Source organism: Podarcis melisellensis, assembly GCF_964234715.1.
Source record: "Podarcis melisellensis genome assembly, chromosome: 13".
NCBI lineage: Eukaryota > Metazoa > Chordata > Lepidosauria > Squamata > Lacertidae > Podarcis > Podarcis melisellensis.
The window spans coordinates 2,138,061-2,164,269 of NC_138545.1; the positions used below are offsets into that span (position 1 = coordinate 2,138,061).

Genomic DNA, 26,209 nt, shown 5'->3' on the forward strand with positions numbered 1-26,209 from the left:
TAAATAAATAAATAAGCCCCCCCAATAAAAAAATATTAAAGCACTGGTTGATGCTTTTGAATTATGGTGCTGGAGGAGACTCTGGAGAGTCCCATGGACTGCAAGAAGATCAAACCTCTCTATTCCTAAGGAAATCAGCCCTGAGTGCTCACTGGAAGGACAGATCCTGAAGCTGAGGCTCCAAGACTTTGGCCACCTCATGAGAAGAGGAGACTCCCTGGAAAAGACCCTGATGTTGGGAAAGATGGAGGGCGCAAGGAGAAGGGGACGACGGAGGACGAGATGGTGGGACAGTGTTCTCGAAGGGACCAGCATGAGTTTGACCAAACTGCGGGAGGCAGTGGAAGACAGGAGGGCCTGGCGTGCTCTGGTCCAGGGGGCCACAAAGAGTTGGACACAACTAAACGACTAAACAACAACAACAAAGCACTGGTACAGCAAAGTAGCTCCAGGTGTTTCAAGTGAGTGAGCCAAGTCGTATGCTGCTCAGGAAGGCAAAGGTAGGGGAGCGATGCCCACCAACAAGTCAGGAACCTAAATTGATAGGAAATACCATTGGGCTAGTATCTCCCCAGAAAAGCTCAGCCAGGTGGCCGGTCATCCTGGTGCCAGACAACAGATTCAAGCAGAAGTATTCAGCCTAACACCACCCCAGTTCCAGATTTGGTCCCTTGACTTTGTCCCATACTGGTCCACGGAAGCTTCAAATGACGGTCTCCCTGGAAACTGTTCCCTAGCAACCGGCTATCTGCCACAAATATCCCTGCAAGAATCATGGGGCTGTGGCGTTCCTCCTTGTTCTTCCTAGCCTGGATCTTGGCGACCCCTGCCCACTCGAGGAGGCAGAGGGTCAGCGAGGTGGGCCCGGATCAGGGAGAACCGCAGGAGGAAGCCTGCTCCCTCGGGATTGGTGGGTGCTGGCTAGCCAGCGATGACTGCACCTTGCCGCTGCTGCTGGTCCTCTCAGGCGCTCTCGCCCTAATTTATGTCTTCCTCTTCAAAGGGCAAAGGGTGAGTCTGGGAGGGCGTAAGGGCCGCCTGCCGGCTCAAGCAAATCACCTCTTAAAATGAGGACGCGCGGCAAGCCTTGCTGGATCAGGCCAAAGGGGGCCCAGCATCTAGTCCAGCACCTTGGTCTCCCAGTGGCCAAATGCCCCTAAGAATCTAGGAATTGAGATAGACTGCCTTGGGACCTGGAGGTTCTGTAAAAGTCTGGCTGATGGATCAGTCCAGTAGCCCATTCGGAACCATTGCTGCCTCCAAACGTGGAGGCTGAGCCGAGCCACTGTGGCTACGAGTTGTTGATAGTCTCCTCCTCCTCCAGGAATTCCTCTAATCTGCTTTTAAAGCCACCCAAGTGGGAGCGAGTTCCACAGTTTAAGCTTGTGCTGCGTGAAGGACTTTCAACCTGCCCTGAATCCCCAATCAAGTTTCTGAAATTCCTCAGGCACCAGACGCATTTTGCTACTTGGTGTGAGTCCAGTTGCGTCTACGTGGAGATTTCTGGGCACCAGGTTGGTGACCACAGTTTAAAAGCCTCTGCCTTAGTCCATAGTTAATAGCATTCCCATTTCCATTATGTGTGTTTCTCCCTCTTGCATCCTGGGACAAGTGAATTGTTGTAAGAGCGAGCTACAGTCAAGCAATGCAGCTGAGATCATAGAATCGTAGAAATTTAGCGCTGGAAGGGACCCCGAGGGTCATCTAGTCCAACCCCCCCGGTGAACAGATATTCCTTTGTGGTGACCGTAACCTAGATTCAAGGTGCCATCTGGTCCCTAGCTTGTACATCTGAATTACTAACACTGCTTTCAATGCTCAGCTTCATTGGACGTCGACATGTTCCTGATTTATGAGAGAAAAAACTTTTCCCTATCTTCTTTCCAGTGTGTTGTAGTGGTTAAGCGTGGTAGTCTCGTAATCTGGGGAACCGGGTTCGCGTCTCCGCTCCTCCACCTGCAGCTGCTGGGTGACCTTGGGCCACTCACACTTCTCGGAAGTCTCTCAGCCCCACTCACCTCACAGAGTGTTTGTTGTGGGTGAGGAAGGGAAAGGAGAATGTTAGCTGCTTTGAGACTCCTGAAGGGGAGAGAAAGGCGGGATATCAAATCCAAACTCCTCTTCTTCTTCTTTCTCTGCCTCTACCCAGTTCCCCGCTTTACTCTCCTTTTCTCTAAACTGAAAAGCCCCAAACGCTGTAACAAGGGAGTTGCTTCATCCCCTCGATCATTTTGGTTGCCCTTTTCTGAACCCTTTTCCAACTCGACGGCATCCTTTTTGAGGCGAGGCAACCAGAACGCTACCGAGTATTCCACATGCGGTCACATCATAGGCTTGTATAACGGCGTTATGAAATCGGCAGTTTTGTTTTCGGTTTCTTCCCTCACCATCCCTGGCATGGAATTTGCCTTTTCCACGGCTGCCGCACACCAGGTTGACGACACCTTCGCTGAGCTCTCCGCCCGTGACCCCACGATTTCATTCCTGGTCCACACCTCTTCTCGCAGCCAGCCAATATGGTGGCAATCTCGATTTCCTGTTCTTTTTGAGACATGCCTTCGCTTATCTCCGAAAGGGAAGTTGCAGCAGCGCTGGCTCTCCGCGGGAAGGCTCAGCGGCCCGCCATGTGTTTGTTTAGCTCTGCTCAGAAAACTATTTATGCTACTGACCATCACAGCGTCTGGTGGCCGTGAATCCCCAGGAATAATTGCACGTTGTCTGGGGAAGTACTTATCGTTTTGTTTTGCCTTTCAACCGCCTGCCTGTCAATTTTGTGTGTGGCTAGACTCAGAGGCAGGGCAAATGATACATCTCCCTTGTTTTTGTTCTAAATGTCTACTCCATGCCCTCGCGGGCCGTGCCGGAACCAAGTTTTAACCACCTGTGGAGGAAACCGGCAGAGAAAAGTCGTTCTCCTTCTCTCCAGAACTCGTGGACATCCCATGGAGCTGAACGCTGAAGATCCAGGACAGATAAAAGGAAATCCGTCTTCACAAAACACAAAGTTAAACTGTGGAACTCACTCCTGTCGGGGGGAGACAATAATGGCCAGCAATTTGGATGCCTTTCAAAGTGGTCTGCACAAATTATAGCAGGAGGAGAGGGCTATTAGCCACAACAGCTACTATTGCTTGATCCATCGGGCTCTTCTCATGTTATTAAGGAAAATTATTCTTATCTATTCTTTTATTCAGTTGGGATCAGGGAGGGTGAAAGGCGCTTCCCCCCAAATTGGCTCATGCCCTCCTCAGTCAGGAAGGGAGAGCGAGTCACCTGCTTACTGGGAGAGTGAGGGGAAATTTGCGCAACCAGGGGGTGCAACTGCTATGCCACTGAATAGCTGTGATTTCTGCACTGCAGAAGGTGGGCCCAAATACTGTATTTTTCGCTCTATAAGACGCACCAGACCACAAGACGCACCTTGTTTTTGGAGGAGGAAAAGAAGAAGAAAAAATATTCTGAATCTCAGAAGCCAGAACCGCAAGAGGGATCACTGCGCAGCGAAAGCAGTGGTCCCTCTTGTTGTTCTGGCTCCTGGGATAGCTGCACAGCCTGCATTCGCTCCATAAGATGCACACACATTTCCCCTTTCTTTTTAGGAGGGAAAAAGTGAGTCTTATAGAGCAAAAAATATGGTAGCCCTTCAACTTCTGCAATTCTAAGGAGATGTGTGTCCCTGGAGGTTGCCCCGACCCTCACCGCGGAAATCCTTTCCCTGCTGCGCAGTCTGTCTAGGGCTGCTCAGGGGTGTACAAGGCACTCTGCCTACGCTCAGGGGAGAAACAAAAATCCCTTTTGTAATCTCGCATGCTCCAGGACTGGGCTGCCGCCCTGAAAAACAGGTTCTATTCCCTGGCTCGATTTCTACCTTGCTGGTTGAAAGATGGAAGCCTCCCGTACTTCTTCAGAGGCATGTCAAAGGTAACGTCCCCTTTATGTCCTATTTCCTGCGTTCTAAGGCTGAGCCCTTGCGCTTCTCTAGGGATAAACCTGGGAACAGAGCTGCCTTCTTGGTCCATACTGGTGCCAGTATTGCCCACATTGGCTGGCAGCTTGGCACGCCAGGGTTTAAGGCCGGAGCACCTTTCCCAGCCTTACCTAGCGACGCTGCTTGGGATTGGACCCGGGTCCTTCTGCACACCAAGCAGATGCTCTCTCGTTGAGCTGCAGACCTTTCCCAATCAGACCCATTGGTCCATCCGGCTTGGTAGTGCCCACACTGACGGGCAGCAGCGGCTCTGCAGGGTTTCAGCAAGGGAGTCTTTTGCAGCCCTGCCTGGAGGTGCTGCTTGGGACTGGACCCGGGTCCTTCTGCACGCCAAGCAGGTGCTCTCTCGTCGAGCTGCAGACCTTTCCCAATGAGACCCATGAGTCCATCCAACTTGGTGGTGCCCACACTGACGGGCAGCAGCGGCTCTGCAGGGTTTCAGAAAGGGAGTCTTTTGCAGCCCTGCCTGGAGGTGCTGCTTGGGATTGGACCCGGGTCCTTCTGCACACCAAGCAGGTGCTTTCTTGTCAAACTGCAGACCTTTCCCAATCATAGAATCATAGAGTTGGAAGAGACCACAAGGGCCATGGAGTCCAACCCCCTGCCAAGCAGGAAACCCCATCAGAGCACTCCTGACATATGGTTGTCAAGCCTCTGCTTCAAGACCTCCAAAGAAGGAGACTCCACCACACTCCTGGGCAGCAAATTCCACTGTCAAACAGCTCTTACTGTCAGGAAGTTCTTCCTAATGTTGAGGTGGAATCTTCTTTCTTGTAGTTTGCTTCTCTGGAGCAGCAGAAAACAACCTTTCTCCCTCCCTCCTCTATGTGACATCCTTTTATATATTTGAACATGGCTATCATATCACCCCTTAACCTCCTCTTCTCCAGACTAAACATGCCCAGCTCCCTTAGCCGTTCCTCATAAGGCATCGTTTCCAGGCCTTTGACCATTTGGGTTGCCCTCCTCTGGACACGTTCCAGTTTATCAGTGTCCTTCTTGAACTGGGGTGTCCAGAACTGGACACAGTACTCCAGGTGAGGTCTGACCAGAGCAGAATACAGTGGCACCATTACTTCCCTTGATCTAGATGCTATACTCCTATTGATGCAGCCCAGAATTGCATTGGCTTTTTTAGCTGCCGCGTCACACTGTTGGCTCATGTCAAGTTTGTGGTCAACCAAGACTCCTAGATCCTTTTCACATGTACTGCTCTCAAGCCAGGCGTCACCCATCTTGTATTTGTGCCTCTCAGACCCATTGATCCATCCAGCTTGGTAGTGCCCACACTGACTGGCAGCAGCAGCTCTCCAGGGTTTCAGAAAGGGAGTCTTTTGCAGCCCTGCCTGGAGGTGCTACTTGGGAATGGACTGGGGGCCTTCTGCACGCCAAGCAGGTGCTCTCTTGTCGAGCTACAGACCTTTCCCAATCAGACCCATGAGTCTATCCAGCTTGGTGGTGCCCACACTGACTGGCAGCAGCGGCTCTCCAGGGTTTCAGAGAGTCTTTTGCAGCCCTGCCTGGAGGTGCTGCTGGAGATTGGATCAGGGCCCTTCTGCATGCCAAGCAGGTGCTCTCTCGTCGAGCTGCAGGCCTTTCCCAATCAGACCCATTGGTCCATCCAGCTTCGTGGTGCCCACACTGACTGGCAGCAGCAGCTCTCCAGGGTTACAGAAAGGGAGTCTTTTGCAGCCCTGCCTGGAGGTGCTGCTCCTGATTGGACCAGGGGCCTTCTGCATGCCAAGCAGGTGACCTGCCCACTCAGCCACAATGGCCCCCCTTCCCCACGCAGGGTGCAGAAGCTGCCATGGACCAAGACGCCCGGCTGGATGAATCCCTGCTGCGCGAGGTCTCCAGCATCCTCCAAGTTATCCGGCACCGGCTGTGGGAGGTCGTGCAGGACAGAAGGAAACAGCGCAGCCCCAAACGGAGAGCGTCCGAGCGCTAGACCAGAGGAGAAGCACGATTGCCACGAGGGGCGAGGAGGGTCTCTTCCGGTTGCGCAGCCGGGGAATAAACGGGATCCCTTTCGTGGCGCCTCTGTTGTGTTTCTTATTACTTCGTAGGGCTGTAGCGTTGGAAGGGACCCCCAAGGGACATCTAGTCCAGCCCCTTGCTGAAAACGCAGGAATCGCAGTTGGAGAATCCTTGACGGACAGCTGCCTGAGCTCTGTGAATTTAATAATTAATAGTTAATAGTTAATAATAATAATAATGTTGTTATTTATACCCCGCCCATCTGGCTGGGTTTCCCCTGTCACTCTGGGCGGCTTACAGCACATATAAAAACATAGTAAAACATTAGGCATTAAAAAATTAATGCATTCAGCTCCTGTCACATATATATATATATATACACACACACACACATATATTTGTGTGTGTGTAATACTCTATATAAATATATATATACTGTATGTGTGCATATATTCACACAGAGAGTTAAAAGCAGATATGAAAAGTATTTTTTTTAAGAGATTAAAATCAGCAGCAGCTGAAACACACACAAACTGGACAGGGCTTGTTATTATACTTAGCAAAAACTATACTGTTAAGTTGTGGGTGAACATATCAGTGAGAACGCCAGTACACAACATATCCAGTAACCTCTTCTTGACCCCCACGAGAATATAAAACAAAATAAAAATTACATTTTCTATTATTTCTCATAAGTCAGGCGCTGGCATGAAATAGCATTTCAGGGAGATGAAAACCACCAGCAGTAGAAAACAACGACCCCCCCCAAAAAAATATTACACCCCCTCAGGAATCTCTGAGGGAGGCTCGTGAGGGGAAGGACTACGCTTCCCGTGATGCTCAGCGCGGCAGGGGAAAAAGGGCGGGAAAAGTCTCGACGGAGGCTGCGCGTGAGGGAAAAGAGCCCTAGGCGCATGCGCCAGGTTTGGGCAGGGAAAGAGGCGACGGAGAGGAGGAAGGAGAAGCGCATGCGCCCGGCCGCCCCGCGCTGCTTTTTCCCGGCGGCCCTTGGGAGGTCTCCTCCTTGCCTGGCTTGGGCGCCGCGCTCTCCCTCTCTCTCTCTTCTCCTCAGGCGCCGCGAAAGCTTTTCCGGGTCTCCCCCCCCTCTCTAGGCCCCGCCCCCTTTCCGCGACCCCTCCCCCACCCGCCGCTGGTGATGTGATGAGTCCGGAGCGGGTAAGTCGCGCGGGGCGGGGCTCGGTCACGTGGGAGGGGCCGGGGGGCCGGGCCAGGCTCCCTCGCGTGTTTGCGTGCGTAACGTGGGAACGCGTTACCTTGAAGAGTAATGGGACGGGAGGGGGGAATTGCGGGGTCCCAGGCCCCAGGGAGAGGTGGGGGAGACCTGAAGTGGCAAAGAGAGGGAGGGTGGAAGAGCAGGGCTGGCTGGCTGGAAGGGGAGCTCCTCCCTTAGGGTCATCCAGTCCACCCCCCCCCCCGCAACGCAGGAACCAGGTGGCCACGAAGCAGCGGTTCTAAAGCCGCCCCGTGAAGTTATGCTGGGGTGGTTCCCCGCAAGTAGAAATGTAGCCCCTCAGGTTCTAGGTCAGCCCACTTGCCGCTCCCGCTTCTGCATGAGTTTTCCATTTCCAGCAGCGGATTGTTTTTTGGGGGGTGACGTTCCTTTATTTGTTGTTGTTTAGTCGTGTCCGACTCTCCGTGACCCCCTGGACCAGAGCACGCCAGGCCCTCCTGTCTTCCACTGCCTCCCTGGTCCTGGTAGCTTCGAGAACACTGTCCCACCATCTCGTCCTCCGTCGTCCCCTTCTCCTTGTGCCCTCCATCTTTCCCAACATCAGGGTCTTTTCCAGGGAGTCTTCTCTTCTCATGAGGTGGCCAAAGTCTTGGAGCCTCAGCTTCAGGATCTGTCCTTCCAGTGAGCACTCAGGGCTGATTTCCTTCCGAATGGAGAGGTTTGATCTTCTTGCAGTCCATGGGACTCTCCAGAGTCTCCTCCAGCACCAGAATTCAAAAGCATCCATTCTTTGGCGATCAGCCTTCTTGATGGTCCAGCTCTCACTTCCATACATCACTCCTGGGAAAACCATGGCTTTAACTATACGGATCTTTGTTGGCAAGGTAATGTCTCTGCTTTATTACCTGGCCATAAGAAAACCTCGTAAGGCAGTTTACGATAATATAAAGAAATAACATGCTCGTTAAAAGAACAAGTCAAAAGCTGGCGCGTAGCAACGTTCAAAAGTCAACAGTAGTTAAAAAAGAGATGAAACGCTTGCCTAGGCAGAAAACGCTTTAGGCATGTGCCAAAAGATAATACGGTGAAGGTGCATTTCCAGATATCTCTAGGCAGGGAGTTCCAAAGTGTAGGTGCTGATCGAAGCGGTCAAGCAGGTGCATGTGGGGTCAGGCGACCTTGCAGGCAAACAGGTCCCATGTTGTCAAGGGGCTTTATATGCCAATGGCAACACCTTGAACTTGGTCCTGGAGCAAACCAGAGACCAGCGCAGGTCTAGGACCACAGGTGCTGACAAGGCCTCACTCCCGTCAGCAATTATGCTGCAGCAATTATATCCAGCCCATGTGGCTGGGTCTCCCCAGTCACTCTGGACAGCTTCGAACAGAACACTAAAATACAATAACTTATTAAATATTAAAATCTTCCCTAAACAGGGCTGCCTTCAGATGTCTTCTAAAAGTCTGGTAGGTCTTGTTCTCTTTGACATCTGGTGGGAGGGTGTTCCACAGGGAGGGCGCCACCACCGAGAAGGCCCTCTGCCTGGTTCCCTGTAATTTGGCTTCTCGCAGGGAGGGAATCACCAGGAGGCCCTTGGAGATGGACCTCAGTGTCCAGGCAGAACAATGGAGGTGGAGACGCTCCTTCAGGTCTACTTGGCCTTTGAGGCCGTTTAAAAAGCAGAGACATCACGTTGCCAACAAACGTCCCTTAAGTTAAAGCCATGGTTTTCCCAGTAGTGATGTCTGGAAGTGAGAGCTGGACCAACAAGAAGGCTGATCGCTTTTGAAGAATGGATGCTTTTGAATTCTGGTGCTGGAGGAGACTCTGGAGACTCCCATGGACTGCAAGAAGATCAGTCCTCTCCATTCTGAAGGAAATCAGCCCTGAGTGCTCCCTGGAAGGACAGATCCTGAAGCTGAGGCTCCAAGACTTTGGCCACCTCATGAGAAGAAGAGAAGACTCCCTGGAAGAGACCCTGATGTTGGGAAAGATGGAGGGCACAAGGAGAAGGGGATGACGGAGGACGAGATGGTGGGACAGTGTTCTCGAAGCGACCAGCATGAGTTTGACCAAACTGCGGGAGGCAGTGGAAGACAGGAGTGCCTGGCATGCTCTGGTCCAGGGGGTCACAAAGAGTCGGTCACCACTAAACGACTAAACAACAAGAGCATTCTGTGCCAGCTGCAACTTCTAGATTGTGCAAAGCGGAGCCCCATGCAGAACGCGTTGCAGTAATCCAGCCCTGAAGTCACTTAACTAGTGTGGTCCAGGAACGGCTGTGCGTGTTGCACCAGTCGCAGCGGGTAGAGGTTACTGGGACTGCCTAGGCCTCCAGTGGCTGAGCTGGGTCTTGAAGCAGATCCTATGCTGCATGCCTACTCCTTCAGTGTGAGTGCGGCCGGGGAAGGAAATTGGCCAATTTCTCGGACGCTCGCCCACGGTGCCTCCATCTGGCCAGGAGTCAAGCTCAGCAAATTTTTCCTTGCCTCTTGCACCGCTGCATCCAGGGCCTGCATGGCCGCTCGTGAGTAATGTGTTATTGAGAAATAGAACTGGGTGTCGTCAGCATGCAGCCGTGCCTGTGAAGGCGGTGAAGGTCCTGTGTGAGTGTCTGGAGGTGCTTGGAGGATGGATGGTGGCTAACAGATTGAGGTTGAATCCTGACAAGACAGAAGTACTGTTTTGGGGGGACAGGGGGCGGGTGGGTGTGGAGGATTCCCTGGTCCTGAATGGGGTCACTGTGCCCCTGAAGGACCAAGTGCGCAGCCAGGGAGTCATTTTGGACTCACAGCTGTCCATGGAGGCGCAGGTCAGTTCTGCGTCCAGGGCAGCTGTCTGTCAGCTCCATCTGGTACACAGGATGAGACCCTCCCTGCCCGCAGACTGTCTGGCCAGAGTGGTGCATGCTCTGGTTATCTCTCGCTTGGACTACTGCAATGTGCTCTACGTGGGGCTACCTTTGAAGGTGAACCGGAAACTACAACTAATCCAGAATGCGGCAGCTAGACTGGGGAATGGGAGCAGCTGCCGAGACCACATAACACGTTTCCAAGCACAATTCAAAGTGTTGGTGCTGACCTTTAAAGCCCTAAACGGCCTCGGTCCAGTATATCTGAAGGAGCGTCTCCACCCCCATCGTCCAGCCCGGACACTGAGGTCCAGATCCGAGGGCCTTCTGGCAGGTCCCTCCCTGTGAGAAGCCAAGTTACAGGGAACCAGGCAGAGGGCCTTCTCGGTGGTGGCTCCCGCCTTGTGGAACGCCCTCCCACCAGATGTCAAAGAGAAAAACAACTACCAGACTTTTAGAAGATATCTGAAGGCAGCTCTCTTTAAGGCGGGTGCCACTACCGAGAAGGCCCTGTAGGGGAGGCTGCACCAGCGCCTGTTTCATGGCACCAGGCTCCTTCCGCCAGATTTAATAAGCCCTGAGGGCGAACGTTTGGAAGTATTGTGGCCTCAGCTGATTGCGTGAGCTGAGAAAAACCCGCGCAGCACATCACCTATTGAAGCGCTGGGCACATCAAACGGAAATGCAATAAATTCAGAGTCAAGGTCGCTCTGAAACTGAGCGGCTTCATCCTCAAAATGTGCAGCCAGTTTGTCACAGCCGGTTCTCAAGCGCTTCGGAGATCTCTCCCCTGCTGTGGGAGTCGGTGATCTCTGGACTGTCTGAAATAACTCTGTTCACAGGCTACTAGAAGGTGAAGTTCAAGCAGTAAAATGAGCCTTATTCGCAACCTTTGCCGTCACATGGTAGGCACGGCCCTGTGCATTGTGCAGTGTTTGGAGAGCTTTGGAGCAAGTCTTGTTGTTATTGTATATTTATATACAATATAAATATTGCGTATGTATGTGGCTTACAGATAAAAATAGGAACCGCTAAAAATATTGCTGTGGGCGGGGGAGTCATTAAAAAGCGATTAAGTGCTAATACAATTAAAACTGTTTATAAATATAAAATACCTATTTGGAACATACAGGTAATTACAATAAACACAGCACGGCGTTGAAAGCATTTAGTTCCTCAAAACTATTTGGAATAAGAAGGTTTTCACCTTCCGACAAGGGACGAGGAGGGAGCCGGTCTGACTTCTCCAGGAAGGGAGTTCCAAAGTCATCTGGAGAAGTCGCCATCGAGAAGGCCCTCTCCGGCATCCCCGCCAAGCGGGCCTGAGAGGGGGGTGGGACTGAGAGAACCCCCCCCCCAAGTATCAATACCTGGGCAGGGTCATATGAGGGAACGCGGCTTCTTCCAGCAGCCCAGACCTAAGACTTTTCAGGATTTGCGTTGGACCGAAGACCAGCAAACGGTTAAACTATGGAACTCCCTCCCACAGGATTTTGGAATTTTTCAATTGATTGGTTGTGATTTCATGTGAACTGTGTTGCTTTTATTGTTGTTGGCCGCTCTGAGCCCAGCTTCGGCTGGGGAGGGCGGGATATAAATAAAATATTATTATTATTTTGGCTTTAAAAGAGAGGATTTGACAAATTCATGGAGGAAGAGGGGGCAATTGACGGCTACTACTTGCATTCAAATCCTTCTTGTGGCATCTGGCCACTGTGAGAACAGGATGCTCTCCCAGGTGGGCCGTTGCCATGCTCCAACGGGGCTCTTCTGATGTTTTTAGGAGGGGAAATGGCTCCACCATCCCAACCGCTGCAGAATCCTGCTGCGTTCCTGAGCTGGGAGCAGAGGAAGGAAGGAGCGCTGCGCTGGCCCGCCCCCCTATTTGTGCTAGGCTGCTTTCTTGCCCGCCTGCTACTCCTTACCACCTGTGTCTACCAGGCTAGTGCTTAAATGCAAGGGTGTGTTAGGCTGCCGCGGCACACGAAGGAGGCAGAGGGAGCAAGGAGGCTTGGAGCAGCAGAACTGGGGATGTTCTGGGTGGGACCCCCTAGGAGAGGAGCTCTTGTGGCACCCCCTTGCCGATGGCTTGGTTCACGTGGGGCAAACCGGTGAGAGGCAGGGAGAATCGTCTCCGTGAGCAGGTATTTGGCAAGGTGTGGAACTTCTACCTGGATCTTCCTTCCCAGGCGGCCAATGAGTGTGGCACCAGCACAAACCAAGGGCCAAAAAGGAAGTTGTGCTGTTTGTTCTGAGCTCCTGGCTCATCAGAGAGGCTTAGTTTGAGGCTTAGCTCCAGAGGCGCTGCCTCTCCCCGTGGGTAGGAAAGGCAGCTGTGAATTTCCACTTGTCAAACAGTGTGAGAGGTCTGAACACCTCTGAGAAAAGGGGGCTGTTGCCGAGGCCCGAATGGCTTGCCCTCAAGTCAAGGCAGCACACGTCAAGCAGGCGTGGGGTGGGGGGCACCACAGGTCATCTAGTCCAACCCCCCTTGCAGATGGCGTAATAATAATAATAATAATAATTTATTATTTTTATCCCGCCCATCTGGCTGGGTCTCCCCAGCCACTCTGGACGGCTTCCAACAGAACACTAAAATACAATAATTTATTCAATATTAAAATCCTCCCTAAACAGGGCTGCCTTCAGATGTCTTCTAAAAGTCTGGTAGGTCTTGTTCTCTTTGACATCTGGTGGGAGGGCGTTCCACAGGGAGGGCGCCACCACCGAGAAGGCCCTCTGCCTGGTTCCCTGTAACTTGGCTTCTCACAGGGAGGGAATCGCCAGAAGGCCCTCGGAGCTGGACCTCAGTGTCCGGGCAGAACAATGGAGGTGGAGACGCTCCTTCAGGTATACTGGGCCTTTGAGGCCGTTTAAAAAGCAGAAACATTACCTTGCCAATAAAGGTCCGTATAGTTAAAGCCATGGTTTTCCCAGTAGTTATGTATGAAATGAGAGCTGGACCATAAAGAAGGCTGATCGCCGAAGAATGGATGCTTTCGAATTCTGGTGCTGGAGGAGACTCTTGAGAGTCCCATGGACTGTAAGGAGATCAAACTGATCCATTCTTAAGGAAATCGGCCCTGAGTGCTCACTGGAAGGACAGATCCTGAAGCTGAGGCTCCAAGACTTTGGCCACCTCATGAGAAGAGAAGACTCCCTGGAAAAGACCCTGATGTTGGGAAAGGTGGAGGGCACAAGGAGAAGGGGACGACAGAGGACGAGATGGTGGGACAGTGTTCTCGAAGCTACCAGCATGAGTTTGACCAAACTGTGGGAGGCAGTGGAAGACAGGAGTTCCTGACATGCTCTGGTCCAGGGGGTCACGAAGAGTCGGACACGACAAAACGACTAAACAACGTAGGCGGACAGTAAATCAGCTTCCTGGGTTCAAACCGAGAGATACGCTGGGTTTTCATCAGGCCTGCGCTGAGCCTCCACAAATGGAATCTCGCTTGCTTGGCAAAACCCCGAGGGCTTGACTGCACAGCTGTCTGCCCCGCAGAGGCCGCACCCTTACCTGTCGGAAGGATGCTCTCAGCCCCCTGCCTGTTGCCGTTCCCTCTTGGAACAAACAGGTGTGTTTCCCTTGTTTAAACCTCGCTAGGCTTCCTTGCACAGAGCCGGTGAAGTTGGGAGTGTGAGATGGGGACCTGGCGCACGTTCTTGGGCGCCTGTTCCCTAGCACCACGAGCGTGGTCGCTTGGATTTCACAATAGAAGTTTGCAAAACTGCACAGCATGGAGAAAGTGGATCAGGGGTCAGCAAACCTACCGCGCCTCGGGCCGGTGTCTCCAGCACCGATCCAGCACACTTCCGGGTCGGAGGAGCACCGGAAATTGCATGTGCACGGGCCTCCTCCAACCTGGATGTGCACTGGAAATAATGCACATGCGCAAATAATGCTTGTGCATGCGCCCAAGCTATTTCCAGTGCTCCTCCGACCTGGAAGTGGCCAGCTGCGCAGCGCAGCACCGCGCTGGTAAGAGTGGGTGGCGGGGGTCGCCACAGGCCGGATAAATGAGTCCCTTGGGTCCTAACCGGCCCGCGGACCTTAGTTTGGGGACCCCTGAAGTGGATAAGGGGTTGTTTTTTCTCTCCCCCTCTCAGAAGACTAGAATTTGAATGCTGAATGTTGGAAGATTCAGGTTAGATAACAGAAAGCAGCACATTGTTAAACTGTGGAACTCCCTGCCACAGGAGGCAATGGCAACCACCAACCTGGATGGATTTAGAAGAGGATTGGATAATTTCATGGCGGGCTGTTGATGACGCGTAGCCAGGATAGCTGTGTTCTTCCTCCACAATGCTTCCGAATGCCAGTTGCTAGAGGAGGGGAGAAGGCCAGGATCCTGCTTGTGGGTTTCCCATAATGGACACCTGGTCGGATGCTGGACCCGACCCTTCTCACATTCTTCATCACTGCATCCGTTTGCAGGCTCCCTGTCAAGCTCTGGGTGTTTCCTAAGAGGAAGCGGTCATGTAAAGGCATGCCCACTTGCCTGCTGCCGAAAACTCCTAGGATCATAGAATTGTTGGGGTGGAAGGGACCCTGGCGGTCATCCATCCCCACCCCCTGTGATTCAGGAGTCTCGGCTTAAGAATCCCTGACCGGCAGGCCATCCAACCTCTGCTTAAAAACCTCCAAGGAAGCAGAGTCCGTTGTTGAACAGCTCTTGCTGTCAGAAAGTTCTTCCTGAAGTTTGGTCAGAACCTCCTTTCTTGTAGGTTGGAGTTGGCTACCCCTGTGTGTTTTGTGGTGTAGCTGTGGGAGGCCTATTATTATTATTATTATTATTAAATTTTATTTACACCCCACGCTCCCCAGCCAACACTGGGCTCAGGGCGGCTAACACCACTATAAAACAATTGATTGAAATGCAACTTAAAAACAAGATTAAAAATACAACATTAAAATGCAGCCTCATTTCAGCAGGAACTCAAATCAAAAACTTTTTGGGGGGGATGAAAACGTCAAGTCTTCACCAAGGGCAACTGTCCAGAGCCACTGCTGCCAGCCAGAGTAGTCAGCACTGAACTACATGGACCAGTGGTCTGTGTCAGTGTAAGGGAGTTTACTATTCGGAGTCTCCCCCGGCCTCTCTTGCTAGTTCCTCCTGCAAAGGGCTGTCAAGGGAGAGGCTGGAGTCTCCGGTGGCACAGCTTGGGCTGCGGCGCAATCTTGTCTTAACCTGCCCGGCTTCTTGGCGCACCTTCGGCTGCCTTAATGTAGCCCACTCAGACCTGCCCGGAGAACCCAGGTGTCCTGGCAGCAGAACAGAAGAGGGGGGGGTGAGCTCAGCCCCCAGAGCAGTGCAGATGGGCTCCCGGCGCCCAGCCCAAGCCCAACTGCCGGATCTGTGCCCCCCCCGAGGGAAAGCCGTTGCGCTGCAGATGAGCGATAAAAGCCGCTCGCGAAATCAAAACTCCCGTCTCCTCACCACTCCCAGGAGCGGTTCTGTGGAAGAGCCGTTCCTCTCGAGGGGTGGGAGGGGAACTTCCTTTTCTGTGCCTGCCCTGACTGGGAAACAGGGCTGCAAGAGCAGAGAATTGGCGGCTGACAGATTGAGGTTGAATCCTGACAAGACAGAAGGACTGTTTTTGGGGGACGGGAGGTGGGCAGATGTGGGGGACTCCCTGGTCCTGAATGGGGCAACTGTGCCCCCGAAGGACCAGGTGCGCAGCCTGGGAGTCATTCTGGACTCACCGCTGTCCATGGAGGCGCAGGTCAGTTCTGTGTCCAGGGCAGCTCCATCTGGCACGCAGGATGAGACCCTCCCTGCCCGCGGACTGTCTTGCCAGAGTGGTGCATGCTCTAGTTATCTCCTGCATGGACTACTGCAATGTGCTCTATGTGGTGCCACCTTTGAAGGTGACCCGGAAACTACAACTAATCCAGAATGCGGCAGCTAGACTGGGGACTGGGAGCGGCTGCCAAGACCACATAACACCAGTCTTGAAAGACCTACATTGGCTCCCAGGACGTTTCCGAGCACAATTCAAACTGTTGGTGCTGACCTTGAAAACCCTAAATGGCCTCAAAGACCCAGTAGACCTGAAGGAGTGTCTCCACCCCTATTGTCCAGCCTGGACATTATGGTCCAGCTCCGAGGGCCTTCTGGCGGTTCCCTCCCTGCGAGAAGCCAAGCTACAGGGAACCAGACAGAGGGCCTTCTCGGTGGTGGCGCCCGCCCTGTGGAACGCCCTCCCATCAGATGTCAAAGAGGGGGGAAAACTACCAGATTTTTAGAATAATAATAATAATAATAATAATAATATATTATTATTATTATTATTATTATTATTATTATTATTATTATTATTATAGAATTGGAGAGTTGGGAGGGGCCCTCCGGGGTCCTGTAGTCCAACCCCTTGCCATGCAGGAATCTTTTGCCCAGCGCAGGGCTCGAACCCACGGCCCTGAGATTAAAAGTCCCGTGCTCTACCCACTGAGCATCCCCACCCCACAAAGTAAAAGTAGAATCACAGAGCTGTAGAGTCACATGGGACCTTCAAGGGCCCGCCACCTTTTGAGGTGGGGTGTTCCCTCTGCTGCCAAATCGTTGTTCCTAACATTTAGTTAGCTCTTCCTAACGTTTAGTTCAAATGGGCTTCAATGGGAGTGGGATTCCTGTATCAGGAGCGAAGATCCCTGCTACCCACCCATGGGAAAATGATAGATCAGAGCAATCCCCTCTAGGAAAAAAAAATAAAAGAGGAGAGCGTTAACCTGTGGAACTCCCTGCCACAGGGGTGGCCACCAACTTAGGTGGCTATAAAAGAGGACTAGGCAAATTGTGTTTGGGTTAGGTGAGCTATGACCTGATCTAGCAGGTTTGTTCTTTTAAGAAGACAGAGGGGAACCTTTTTCGCACATTCCCCTCGTGGGATAAAAGGAGCCGTCAGGTGCGAGGAGTTTGGAAAAGGCCAGATAGGGAGAGGCTGGGAGCCGGGATACCTGGGCTGCTGCCCTTCCCCCCACCCCCACCTGTGGGTGCTCTTGAACACATACCTTCTCCCCGCAACACCAGGAAGCTCGAAACCGGATCGCGGGCTTCCTCTGCCAAAGCAAACCAGCCGTTGGTTAAACCTGCCCGTCTGGAAATGCCGGTGTTTATATCTCCTTCCCCAAAACCCTGTGCCTGAAATCCTTTGGCACTCACCTGGCCAGGGACGGAGAAGCGTTGGCAGGTGCATGCACAGGTGTGTGCGTGAGAGAGAGAGAGAGAGAGAGAGAGAGAGAGAGAGAAAAGCAGAGAATGTCAGGGCAGGGAGAGGCAGCGTGGTGCAATGGCTAGAGCGTCGGACTAAGACCTGGGTGGAAAGGATTTGAATGCCCCCTACTCAGCCCTGAAAGTCACTGGTTGACCGGGGGGCAGTCCCTGCCTTCTCTCTGCCCTGCCAACCTCGCAGGATTGTTGTGGGGGATGAAACGGGGAGCAGAGGACCACGGTGCCCCACTGTGAACTCCCTGGAGGGGGAAAATGTGGGACGTGAGTGTAATATATAATGTGGAACACGGGACTCTGTTCACAGAATCACAGTGTTGGAGGGGACTCCACGGGGTCATCTAGTCCAACCCCCTTTCATTGCAGGAATTGAACTGTTGCGAGGGGTTGAACTTGGGAGAGGGCGAGCAAAGCACCCCTGAAGATGCTCTGGGCTCCATCTCCCTGCGATGTCAATATAAACTCATTATATAATCTATACAGAAAATTGAACAATATGAAATATGCACTCTCTGCAAAACCAAATAAACAGAAATCTTCCATATAGATGGGGTATGTACTTTTGGTTTTATTTCATATTGAATTGACATTATAGTTCATTCGTATAGTTTATAATTGAGGGACACGGGTGGCGCTGTGGGTTAAACCATAGAGCCTAGGATTTGCCGATCAGAAGGTCGGCGGTTTGAATCCCCGCGACAGGGTGAGCTCCCGTTGCTCGGTCCCTGCTCCTGCCCACCTAGCAGTTCGAAAGCACGTCATGTGCAAGTAGATAAATAGGTACCGCTCTGGCGGGAAGGTCAACGGCGTTTCCGTGGGCTGCTCTGGTTCGCCAGAAGCGGCTTAGTCCTGCTGGCCACATGACACGGAAGCTGTATGCCGGCTCCCTTGGCCAATAAAGCGAGATGAGTACCGCAACCCCAGAGTCGGCCACGACTGGACCTAATGGTCAGGGGTCCCTTTACTTTATAGTTTATAATAATTTTAGTTATTGTAAGTTACGGTGTATATGCAGGTCGTTGTTTCAATAATTCAATTGCAGTTTACGAAGCATTTCTGTATCCTTCTGCTGTGCTGAAGAATTCCACGAAACAGTGGCTATATCCAAAATCACTGTTCTCTACGTCTGTTTGCGGACCGCTTCGGCAGCGTTGGACGTTATAAAACAAAGCTTTACAGCTTGTTTTCACCAGATAAGACTCTGACCCATTGCTTCTCTCAGAGACTTTCATAGCCCACAAAGACTTTCAGAGACCTATAAGACGTATCTTTATTTGGTTCTAGGTTTTCAAGAGAATCCATCAAGAGTGCATATTTTGTGACTTTCAGAGATACAGAAGATTTCTGTTTATTTGGTTTCGCAGAGAGTGCATATTTCATATTGTTCAATGTTCGGTACAGATTATATAAAGTTTATATTGACATCGCATTGTTGTACTTATTGCCTTTGCATATTACTGGTATTTGTTTGCAACACAGGGGTTTAATTGTTTGGGGACTCCATCTCCCAGCTGGCAGAGCTTTCCGGAACATCTGGAGGGCGCCCGGTTGGGGGGATAAGCAGAGCTCTGCTGGGCCAGACTTTTTTGGGGGGTCCTTCTCCTCCTGGCTTCTGCAGGCGTTCCATCGGGAAGCTAAGGGCAGCAGGAGGCTGGATCAGATGGGCCTGGTCCTGGAAACCTCAGGAGCAGAGAACGTGCCCTCGTGTTTGGATCCTGCTTGCACGACAGGCCGACCGCTGTGAGGGCAGGATGCTGGCCTGATCCAGCAACCCTCCGTGCCCTCGATCCAGTGACAGAGCCACACCTTCCCACCTCCTCTAGATACATTGAGCATTTCCCTAATGCCCGGGTGCCCGTCTCTCCTCCTGCCTGCAGCCCTGGCACTGCCCATCACTTTGCGGCCTTGATCCTGACCTTCCCTTTCTTTCTCTCCCTTCTGCAGTTCCTCAGCAGGCTGCCTGCCTCTCCCTCCTGGATGTGGCCCGTCGACCCTGGACCCTTCAGCTGACACAGTGACAAAAGTTGCCGTGAGTTTGCTCTGGGGGACGGATCCAGACGTGTGCGTTGGGCTTGAAAATGCTGAAAGCAGAACTCCTGCCCTGTCCCTCTCCTCTGCTCCACCAGCTGCCTTTTCGGGCAGGCTCTCCCAACCCAGGAACACGGCATTGTGGTCAGGAGTTCGAAACCACAAGCCTCCAGGGGCTGCGAATAGCCGGCTGGGCTGAGGTTTTGCCCACGAGGACAGAGAGAGATCGGATGACTGGGGGGCTTTGTCCCAGGCCTCCTAGAGGGGTGTGTGTGTGTGTGTGTGTGTGTGTGTGTGGTTTTGGCTGAAGAGGGGGGTGCGCTGAACAGATGCTTCTGTGGCACTGGGCGGACAGGGGAACCGGCCGAGACGTGGTGTTTGCAGAGCTTGCGAGAGAGTCGGGGAAGGGACGTGCGCGGCGTGACTGCGGCAAGGAGGGCCCCTGGGTGCCCTTTGCTGACCCCTTCTCTCTCTGTCTGTCTGTCTCAGGAGCCTGGAAGTGGAGTAATTGCGTGACCCACAGGAAGGAGACATGGAGAGAGCGGCCGAGGCGCACGTCAACCGCCACGAGGAAGACGAGATGGTCAGTGGGTGGTGGCGCTTCCTGGAAAACGCTCCAGAGCGATGGGGCTGCTAAGAATGGGAGGGTCCTCTTGCCCAGGCACCCCTAACCTTCAGCCCTCCAGATGTTTTGGACTACAGTTCCCATCATCCCTGACCACTGGTCCTGTTAGCTAAGGATCATGGGAGTTGTAGTCCCAAAACAGCTGGAGGGCCGCATGTTGGGGATGCCTGCTCTAGCCCAACCACCCTGCAGTGTGGCCACTCTTGACATGGCTGCTGCTGATTTATAGTATTTATAAAGGTAAAGGGACCCCTGACCATTAGGTCCAGTCGTGGCTGACTCTGGGGTTGTGGCGCTCATCTCGCTTTCCTGGCCGAGGGAGCCGGCGTACAGCTTCCGGGTCATGTGGCCAGCAGGACTAAGTCGCTTCTGGCAAACCAGAGCAGCGCACGGAAACGCCATTTACCTTCCCGCCGGAGCGGTAACTATTTATCTACTTGCACTTTGATGTGCTTTCGAACTGCCAGGTTGGCAGGAGCAGGGACCGAGCAATGGGAGCTCACCCCATTGCGGGGATTCGAACTGCTGACCTTCCGATCGGCAAGCCCTAGGCTCAGTGGTTTAACCCCCAGCGCCACCCGCGTCCCTTTTATTATTTATATACTGCCCTAATACCCGCAGGTCGCAGTTCACAGGATTAAATCATGATACAAAAGCACAACATACATAATTAAAATACGAACAGGAGCAACCCAATAGCCCCGCCCCCCCAACACATTTTAAAAGGGCATTGAATGTTTTTTATATATATATATATGATTTTTTTTTTCAGATTAAAATTTTACAGTCACGTATCCAACATACAGCCTAAAAACAAGATTCCAGGGAATCTCTTCCCTCCTCCCGTTTGTGGGTCCTATTGTCAATCATTTCCTCCTGCATCTTTTATAATAATCCAAATCTTTTACCTCTCCATTGTGTCCAAAATTCACCATTAAACTATAAGTGCTATTCCAGTCCTTCTAATGATTTTAACTGATTACTAAAATGCCCAGAGCAGGGTGACGGAGCAGAGCCAGTTGGTGGCATGGCCTGGAAAGTGTCCTGAGGGCTATGCGGAGTGGTGCTGGGGGCCGCATTTGCTCCCTTGTTGCCCAGGGTCTCCCGTTTCTCCGCGAGAAAACCCTCTCGCTTTTCCTCTCTCCTTTCCCCCTCTGTGTAGGAAATCTCCGGCTACAGCCCCTGCTGCTGGAAGCTGGCGCTGGTCTCGCTGGGCACCCTTTGCAGCGGAGGTTTCCTCCTCCTCTTCCTCTACTGGCTGCCGGAGCTGAGCGTCAAGTGGACCTGCCGCGCCGTGCCGCTGAGGGACGCCCGAGTCGTGCTTCTGAGGACCACGGTAGGCGGCCTCAGGCTCTGAGAAGGGCCCCGCCCATAGCTGTCAACCGTCCCTTATTTGGCAGGAAAGTCCCTTATCCCAGCGCCGTTTCCCACTGCTGTCCCTTATTGATGATGTCCCTTAAATTTCCCGGGTTTCAAAGGAAGCAGCTCCTCTCCCTCCCTCCTTCCCTGCCGGCCAGGGAAGAGGGAGGCTCCAACTGTGTTGCTTGGCTGCATTGCTCACCCAATAAGGAGTCTAAGAACGACTGGGGGGGCGGAGCTTGCATGCCTTGTGCCGATCAAATCGGCCGCATTGCCTGGGGACTCGCCTTTGCTCAGCGCTTCCCAGCGGAGAGGGGACGGTGGTTTTCCTTGCTGCAACCCCTTTGCCGGGTTGCTGCGCTGTGGGAACCACCGCTTGAGGCTTCGTTTGGCTGCTGGCCGGGCTTTCTGCCTTTGGCTCGGAGGGGCTCAGAAGTTGAACATACCTGTGCTCCGAAAATCCTTTATTTTGGCTGCTGATCCCTTATTTTCAAGGCTGCTGGTCCCTTATTTTCAAATCTGTAAGTTGACAGCTATGGCCTCTCATCTCCCACCCCCGACCCCCATCGTCCTGTCTTGCTGTTTCGCCCAATAGTGCGGGGTTGCCATGCTTGCAGAGGGTCCCAGGGGTTTGTTGGGTTTTTTTTGTTTTGGATAACATTTTATTGATTTTCCAAAAATAACAAAACGGGAAAAACAGGAAAGAAAATCATAGCCAAATTAAACCATCATTTTCGGTCGACTTCACTCCCCCTCTTGGTTCCATTATAATATACTTGTTCCTGCACGTCCATAAAATCTTACATACTTAACAATCCAATTATAAAACCTCCTTCATCTTATTACAAGTGGCTTTTAAAAGTTATACTAACGTAAAGATCTATACCCAAAGCTTCCAGTGTTTTATCTCCTTGCTTCTTCTAACGAGCTGGCGTCTCACCAAAACCATAATAAATCAGAACTAGAGCTCTCTTTGGTTGGCAATGTTGCAAATCCATCACGGTATTTCACACAGTCGATTCTTTCAATCACACTGTAAAGAAAACCATAAGTTCTTGCTGAACCCCAGCAAACAATGTTTTCAGTAGGGGCTGAAACGAGTGCAGCTGAAGGTGTCAATAGGCAGGGAGTTCCAGAGGGCAGGTTTCGCCGCGGTACCAAAAGATCTGAGTCCGTAGGAAACGTGGGCGACCACTCACCCTCCCCTCTGCTTCCCTCCCGCAGGATGAGTTCCGGACTTGGTCCCGGGTCCGGGTGCGCTCCTTCTTCGCTCCCGGATCCAGCCCGCTGGGCTTCCCGCAGGTGCCAGAGAGCAAGAGGCCTCTCTGCCAGGCCGGCCCGTTGGAGGACTGGGATTGCGAAGAGGGCAATCTTCTGTCCCAACCCGCCTGCGGGGAGCAGGCAGAGGTGAGCTGGGGGCCTTTAGGAGGGGGTGGGGGTCTCTGCTGCAGCCCTCCTCTCTTCCCCCACCCTCATGGACACCTTTCTCTCCCCCCCCCGCAGATCCGCTTTTTCGTCCACCAGAATTCACGCTACCTCTGGAGCCCCGAGTCCCAGTCCTTCCAGCGGCTCAGGGCCCTTGATGTTGGGCTGTTGTGTTCCTCCCTGCACACCCTCCACGGGGCTGGCCTCCCTCGCAGCACCCAGGACTACAGGTGAGTAAGGAGAGAGGTGCGAGGGTGGGCTGCGCCCATGCTGAGCATCCCTGGGCAGGAGGTGAGACGGTTGTGACGGAGGGAGGACGCCCAGGGAACCATCTCCTGCCCCCTTCCTTGCCCTCACTAAACTCACTGAGACCCAGGAACTCCTGAGACTATCGCCCCCTGCATTTCCCAAGCAGTTCCCTTGTACAGCGGTACCTTGGTTCTCAAACTTAATCCGTTCTGGAAGTCCGTTCCAAAACCAAAGCGTTCCAAAACCAAGGCACGCTTTCCCATAGAAAGTAATGCAAAACGGATTAATCCGTTCCAGGCTTTTAAAAACAACCCCCAAAACAGCAATTTAACATGAATTTTACTATCTCACGAGACCATTGATCCATAAAATGAAAGCAATAAACATGCTGCAGTCACACAATCAATCAGTCACAAAAACAAAAAAAACCACAAAAACGCAAAATAAATAGCAAAAACAGGCAGACCTCAGCATAACACTCAACACAGAACACTCAAAACAGAGCATGTTCGGCTTCCAAAAAAAGTTCGCAAACCGGAACACTTACTTCTGGGTTTGCGGTGTTTGGGTTCCAAGTTGTTTGAGTGCCAAGGCGTTTGAGAACCAAGGTACCACTGTAAGTTACTTGGAGAGTAAGGGCAGCCCGTGCTCCCCACGTCTCTCCCAGATCTCAGAAGAGCGTCCTGGCCTCTTAGCTCTGATCCTAAACTCCCAGCAGCAGGAACTCCAAGCGTCTGGGCGTGTGGTGGATCCTAAAAAACCCAAGGTTGGCAGTTGCACACACACACTCCGGTGGTCAAATCAGCAAACTTTATTCAAAATAACCGGAGTAGGGAAAAGCAGGCAGGTCAGATCAGAACACACAGCACACCGGAGCTCTGTGGTTCCAAAACTGGACCAATCCTTGCCTATACACAACACCAGAGTTGTGGTTTACTCACAAGGAAGCAGCGAGGCTGGTCAGCTCCATAGAAAGTCCAGTCTAGGTCCCTAGTGGTGGGACAACCCTGCAAGGGGAACTCAGCTCAGGGCAGCTAATAACAAATTTAAAACAATTAAAACAGTATGAAATACAGTATAAAACGTGAAAAACAATAAATTCAGAATTCAAAAATCAATTTGGGGGGAAATCTATCCAATAAACATTAGATGATCACCAGGGCTAGCTGGCTGAATTGGTCCTACTTGGGCCAGCGAGGAGACCAGGGGAGAATTAGCTGTGGGATGACAGAGCGGGGGATCTTCATAAAAAGGGGAGGAAGAGGAATAAAAGATCAGGCCAAGTTCAAATTGAAGGCCAGGCGGAATAGCTCCTGTCTTACAGGCCCTGTGGAAGGAAGTTAAATCCTTCAGGGCTCTGATCTCATGGGACAGAGCATTCCACCAGGTCGGAGCCACCACTGAGAAGGCCCTGGCGGAGGATAGTCTGACTTCCTTAGGGCCCTCTAAACTATGATTATTCATGGACCTTAAGGTCCTCTGCGGGGCAGACCAGGAGAGGCGGTCCTTTAAATACGAGGGCCCTAAGCCTCTCTCCCTTCTCCTGGAAGGAGGGACCCCTGGCTCTTTCTGACCAGCGAGATCCGTAGCCCAGTTGCTCAGGTCCAGAACGTCTCTCAGGTGTAGGCAGCTCAAGGACCCCCCCCTTTATTTTTTATATTTCATTTGAAGAGGCTGGGAAGGAAGGTAAGTGACTGGCGGGCCGAGAGGAATGGTGGGGGATGTGGAGATCAGGGCATCCTCTTTCTGCAGTGCTTCTGAGATATTAGCTGGGGCAGGGGGGCAACTGGGGAAAGATAATTCACCCCCTCCTCTCCCCCCCCCCCGATTCTGAGCACATGCGTTCTCCCCTCAATCCAACTTCTGTTTTTAGGAGGCTTTTCTACGGAGCCAACCAAATTGACGTTCAAGTGCCTTCCCTCCCCAAACTCCTCATCAAGGAGGTAAGTTTCCAGAAGGGTGGGTCTTTGTATGTGTGTGTGTGTGCATATCGGTCGCCCGGGACATTCGCAGGGAAACCAAAATGCTTGTTTACAAAGCTGTTGTACCACCAACCTTACTATATGCTTGTGAAACATGGGCCACTTATAAATGCCATCTCCAACTCCTCGAAAGATTCCATCAACGGTATCTCCAAAATTTTCTGCACATCACTTTTTTCTGCACATCACAGACGAACTAATATCAGTGTACTGGAAGAAGCAAAGACCACCAGTGTTGAAGCAATGATTCTTCGACATCACCTTTGTTGGACTGGTCATGTTGTGTGGATGCCTGATTGTTGTCTTCCAAAGCAACTACCGTATTTTTCGCCCTATAAGATGCACTTTTTCCCCTCCAAAAATGAAGGGGAAATGTGTGTGCGTCCTATGGGGCGAATGCAGGCTTTCCCTGAAGCCTGGAGAGTGAGGGGGGTCAGTGCGCACTGACCCCTCTCGCTCTCCAGGCTTCAGGAAGCTATCCGCTAGCCGCGGGAGACCCAGCTCTCCCAAAGCTAGCGGAGACCTTGCCGGCACCCAGAAGCTTGGGGCGCGCTGAGCTCCGCTCGCCCCAAGCTTTGGGATTAGCGTAGCACTCCGCTAGCCCTGGGAGAGCCGCGCGGCTCTCCCACGGCTAGCGGAGACCTTGCCGGCACCCAGAAGCTTGGGGCTGAGGATGCCTGAGGAAGCAACTGGCCTGTGTTTCAGAATGCTGATACGTGCCTGTCAGGCATAGAGAAAGCAAATGGCAGAGATGCAGAGGCTTGTGGGATTTGATCAGAAACTATTGTCGATGAATCAAACCCAGTCAACGCCATGCTTTCATTGCGGACGCAGTGGCTTGCTCCATATTTCATAATTCCTCATAGTAATCCCATCTGATCACACCTCCGCAGGTGTTGAACCCTTTCTACATTTTCCAAGCCTTCAGCATGGTGCTGTGGTCCCTGGATAACTACTACCTGTACGCCTCTGCCATCCTCTTCATGTCGCTGGTCTCCATCTGCTCCTCCCTCTACACTATCCGGAAGGTACCGACGGCCCGGGTCACGGTTGGTAGAGGGTTGGGGGTGTGGCTGGGGGGGGCAAAAGGGGAGAGGACACGATGGCAGGTGGTGACTTCGAAAGAGAATTGGAGGCCACAATAGCTGCCGGGCCAAGTGGCTTTGAAAGAGGGCAGGGCAAATTCACAGAGGAGGAGAGGGCCATTGATGGCTGCTAGCTGCAGTGGCTATGCTCTGCAGCAATGCTTCTGGGTCTCAATTGCTGGAAGCCACAGGAGAGGACAGTGTCGTTCTTGTGCC

At 52.4% G+C, this 26,209-nt stretch overlaps 2 protein-coding genes across 2 annotated transcripts in view; both read left to right on the top strand.

Annotated features, from left to right (window-relative positions):
- The first annotated feature begins 225 nt into the window (after positions 1 to 225).
- On the top strand, positions 226 to 6,014 carry LOC309355876 (uncharacterized protein). Its single transcript, XM_081887098.1, has 3 exons — positions 226 to 1,011; positions 3,817 to 3,921; positions 5,781 to 6,014. Exons 1-3 carry the CDS (start codon positions 775 to 777, stop codon positions 5,934 to 5,936), a joined length of 498 nt encoding a protein of 165 aa, XP_081743224.1. The 5' UTR covers positions 226 to 774; the 3' UTR covers positions 5,937 to 6,014.
- A 905-nt stretch (positions 6,015 to 6,919) lies between these two features.
- Positions 6,920 to 26,209, top strand: part of LOC309355688 (polyamine-transporting ATPase 13A3-like) — a 55,101-nt gene continuing 35,811 nt past the window's right edge. The window contains 8 exon segments of the mRNA XM_081886717.1: positions 6,920 to 7,141; positions 19,185 to 19,269; positions 19,758 to 19,851; positions 21,056 to 21,229; positions 22,477 to 22,659; positions 22,756 to 22,907; positions 24,800 to 24,869; positions 25,802 to 25,936. Coding sequence (XP_081742843.1) covers positions 19,801 to 19,851; positions 21,056 to 21,229; positions 22,477 to 22,659; positions 22,756 to 22,907; positions 24,800 to 24,869; positions 25,802 to 25,936 — 765 coding nt within the window. The 5' untranslated portion in view covers positions 6,920 to 7,141; positions 19,185 to 19,269; positions 19,758 to 19,800.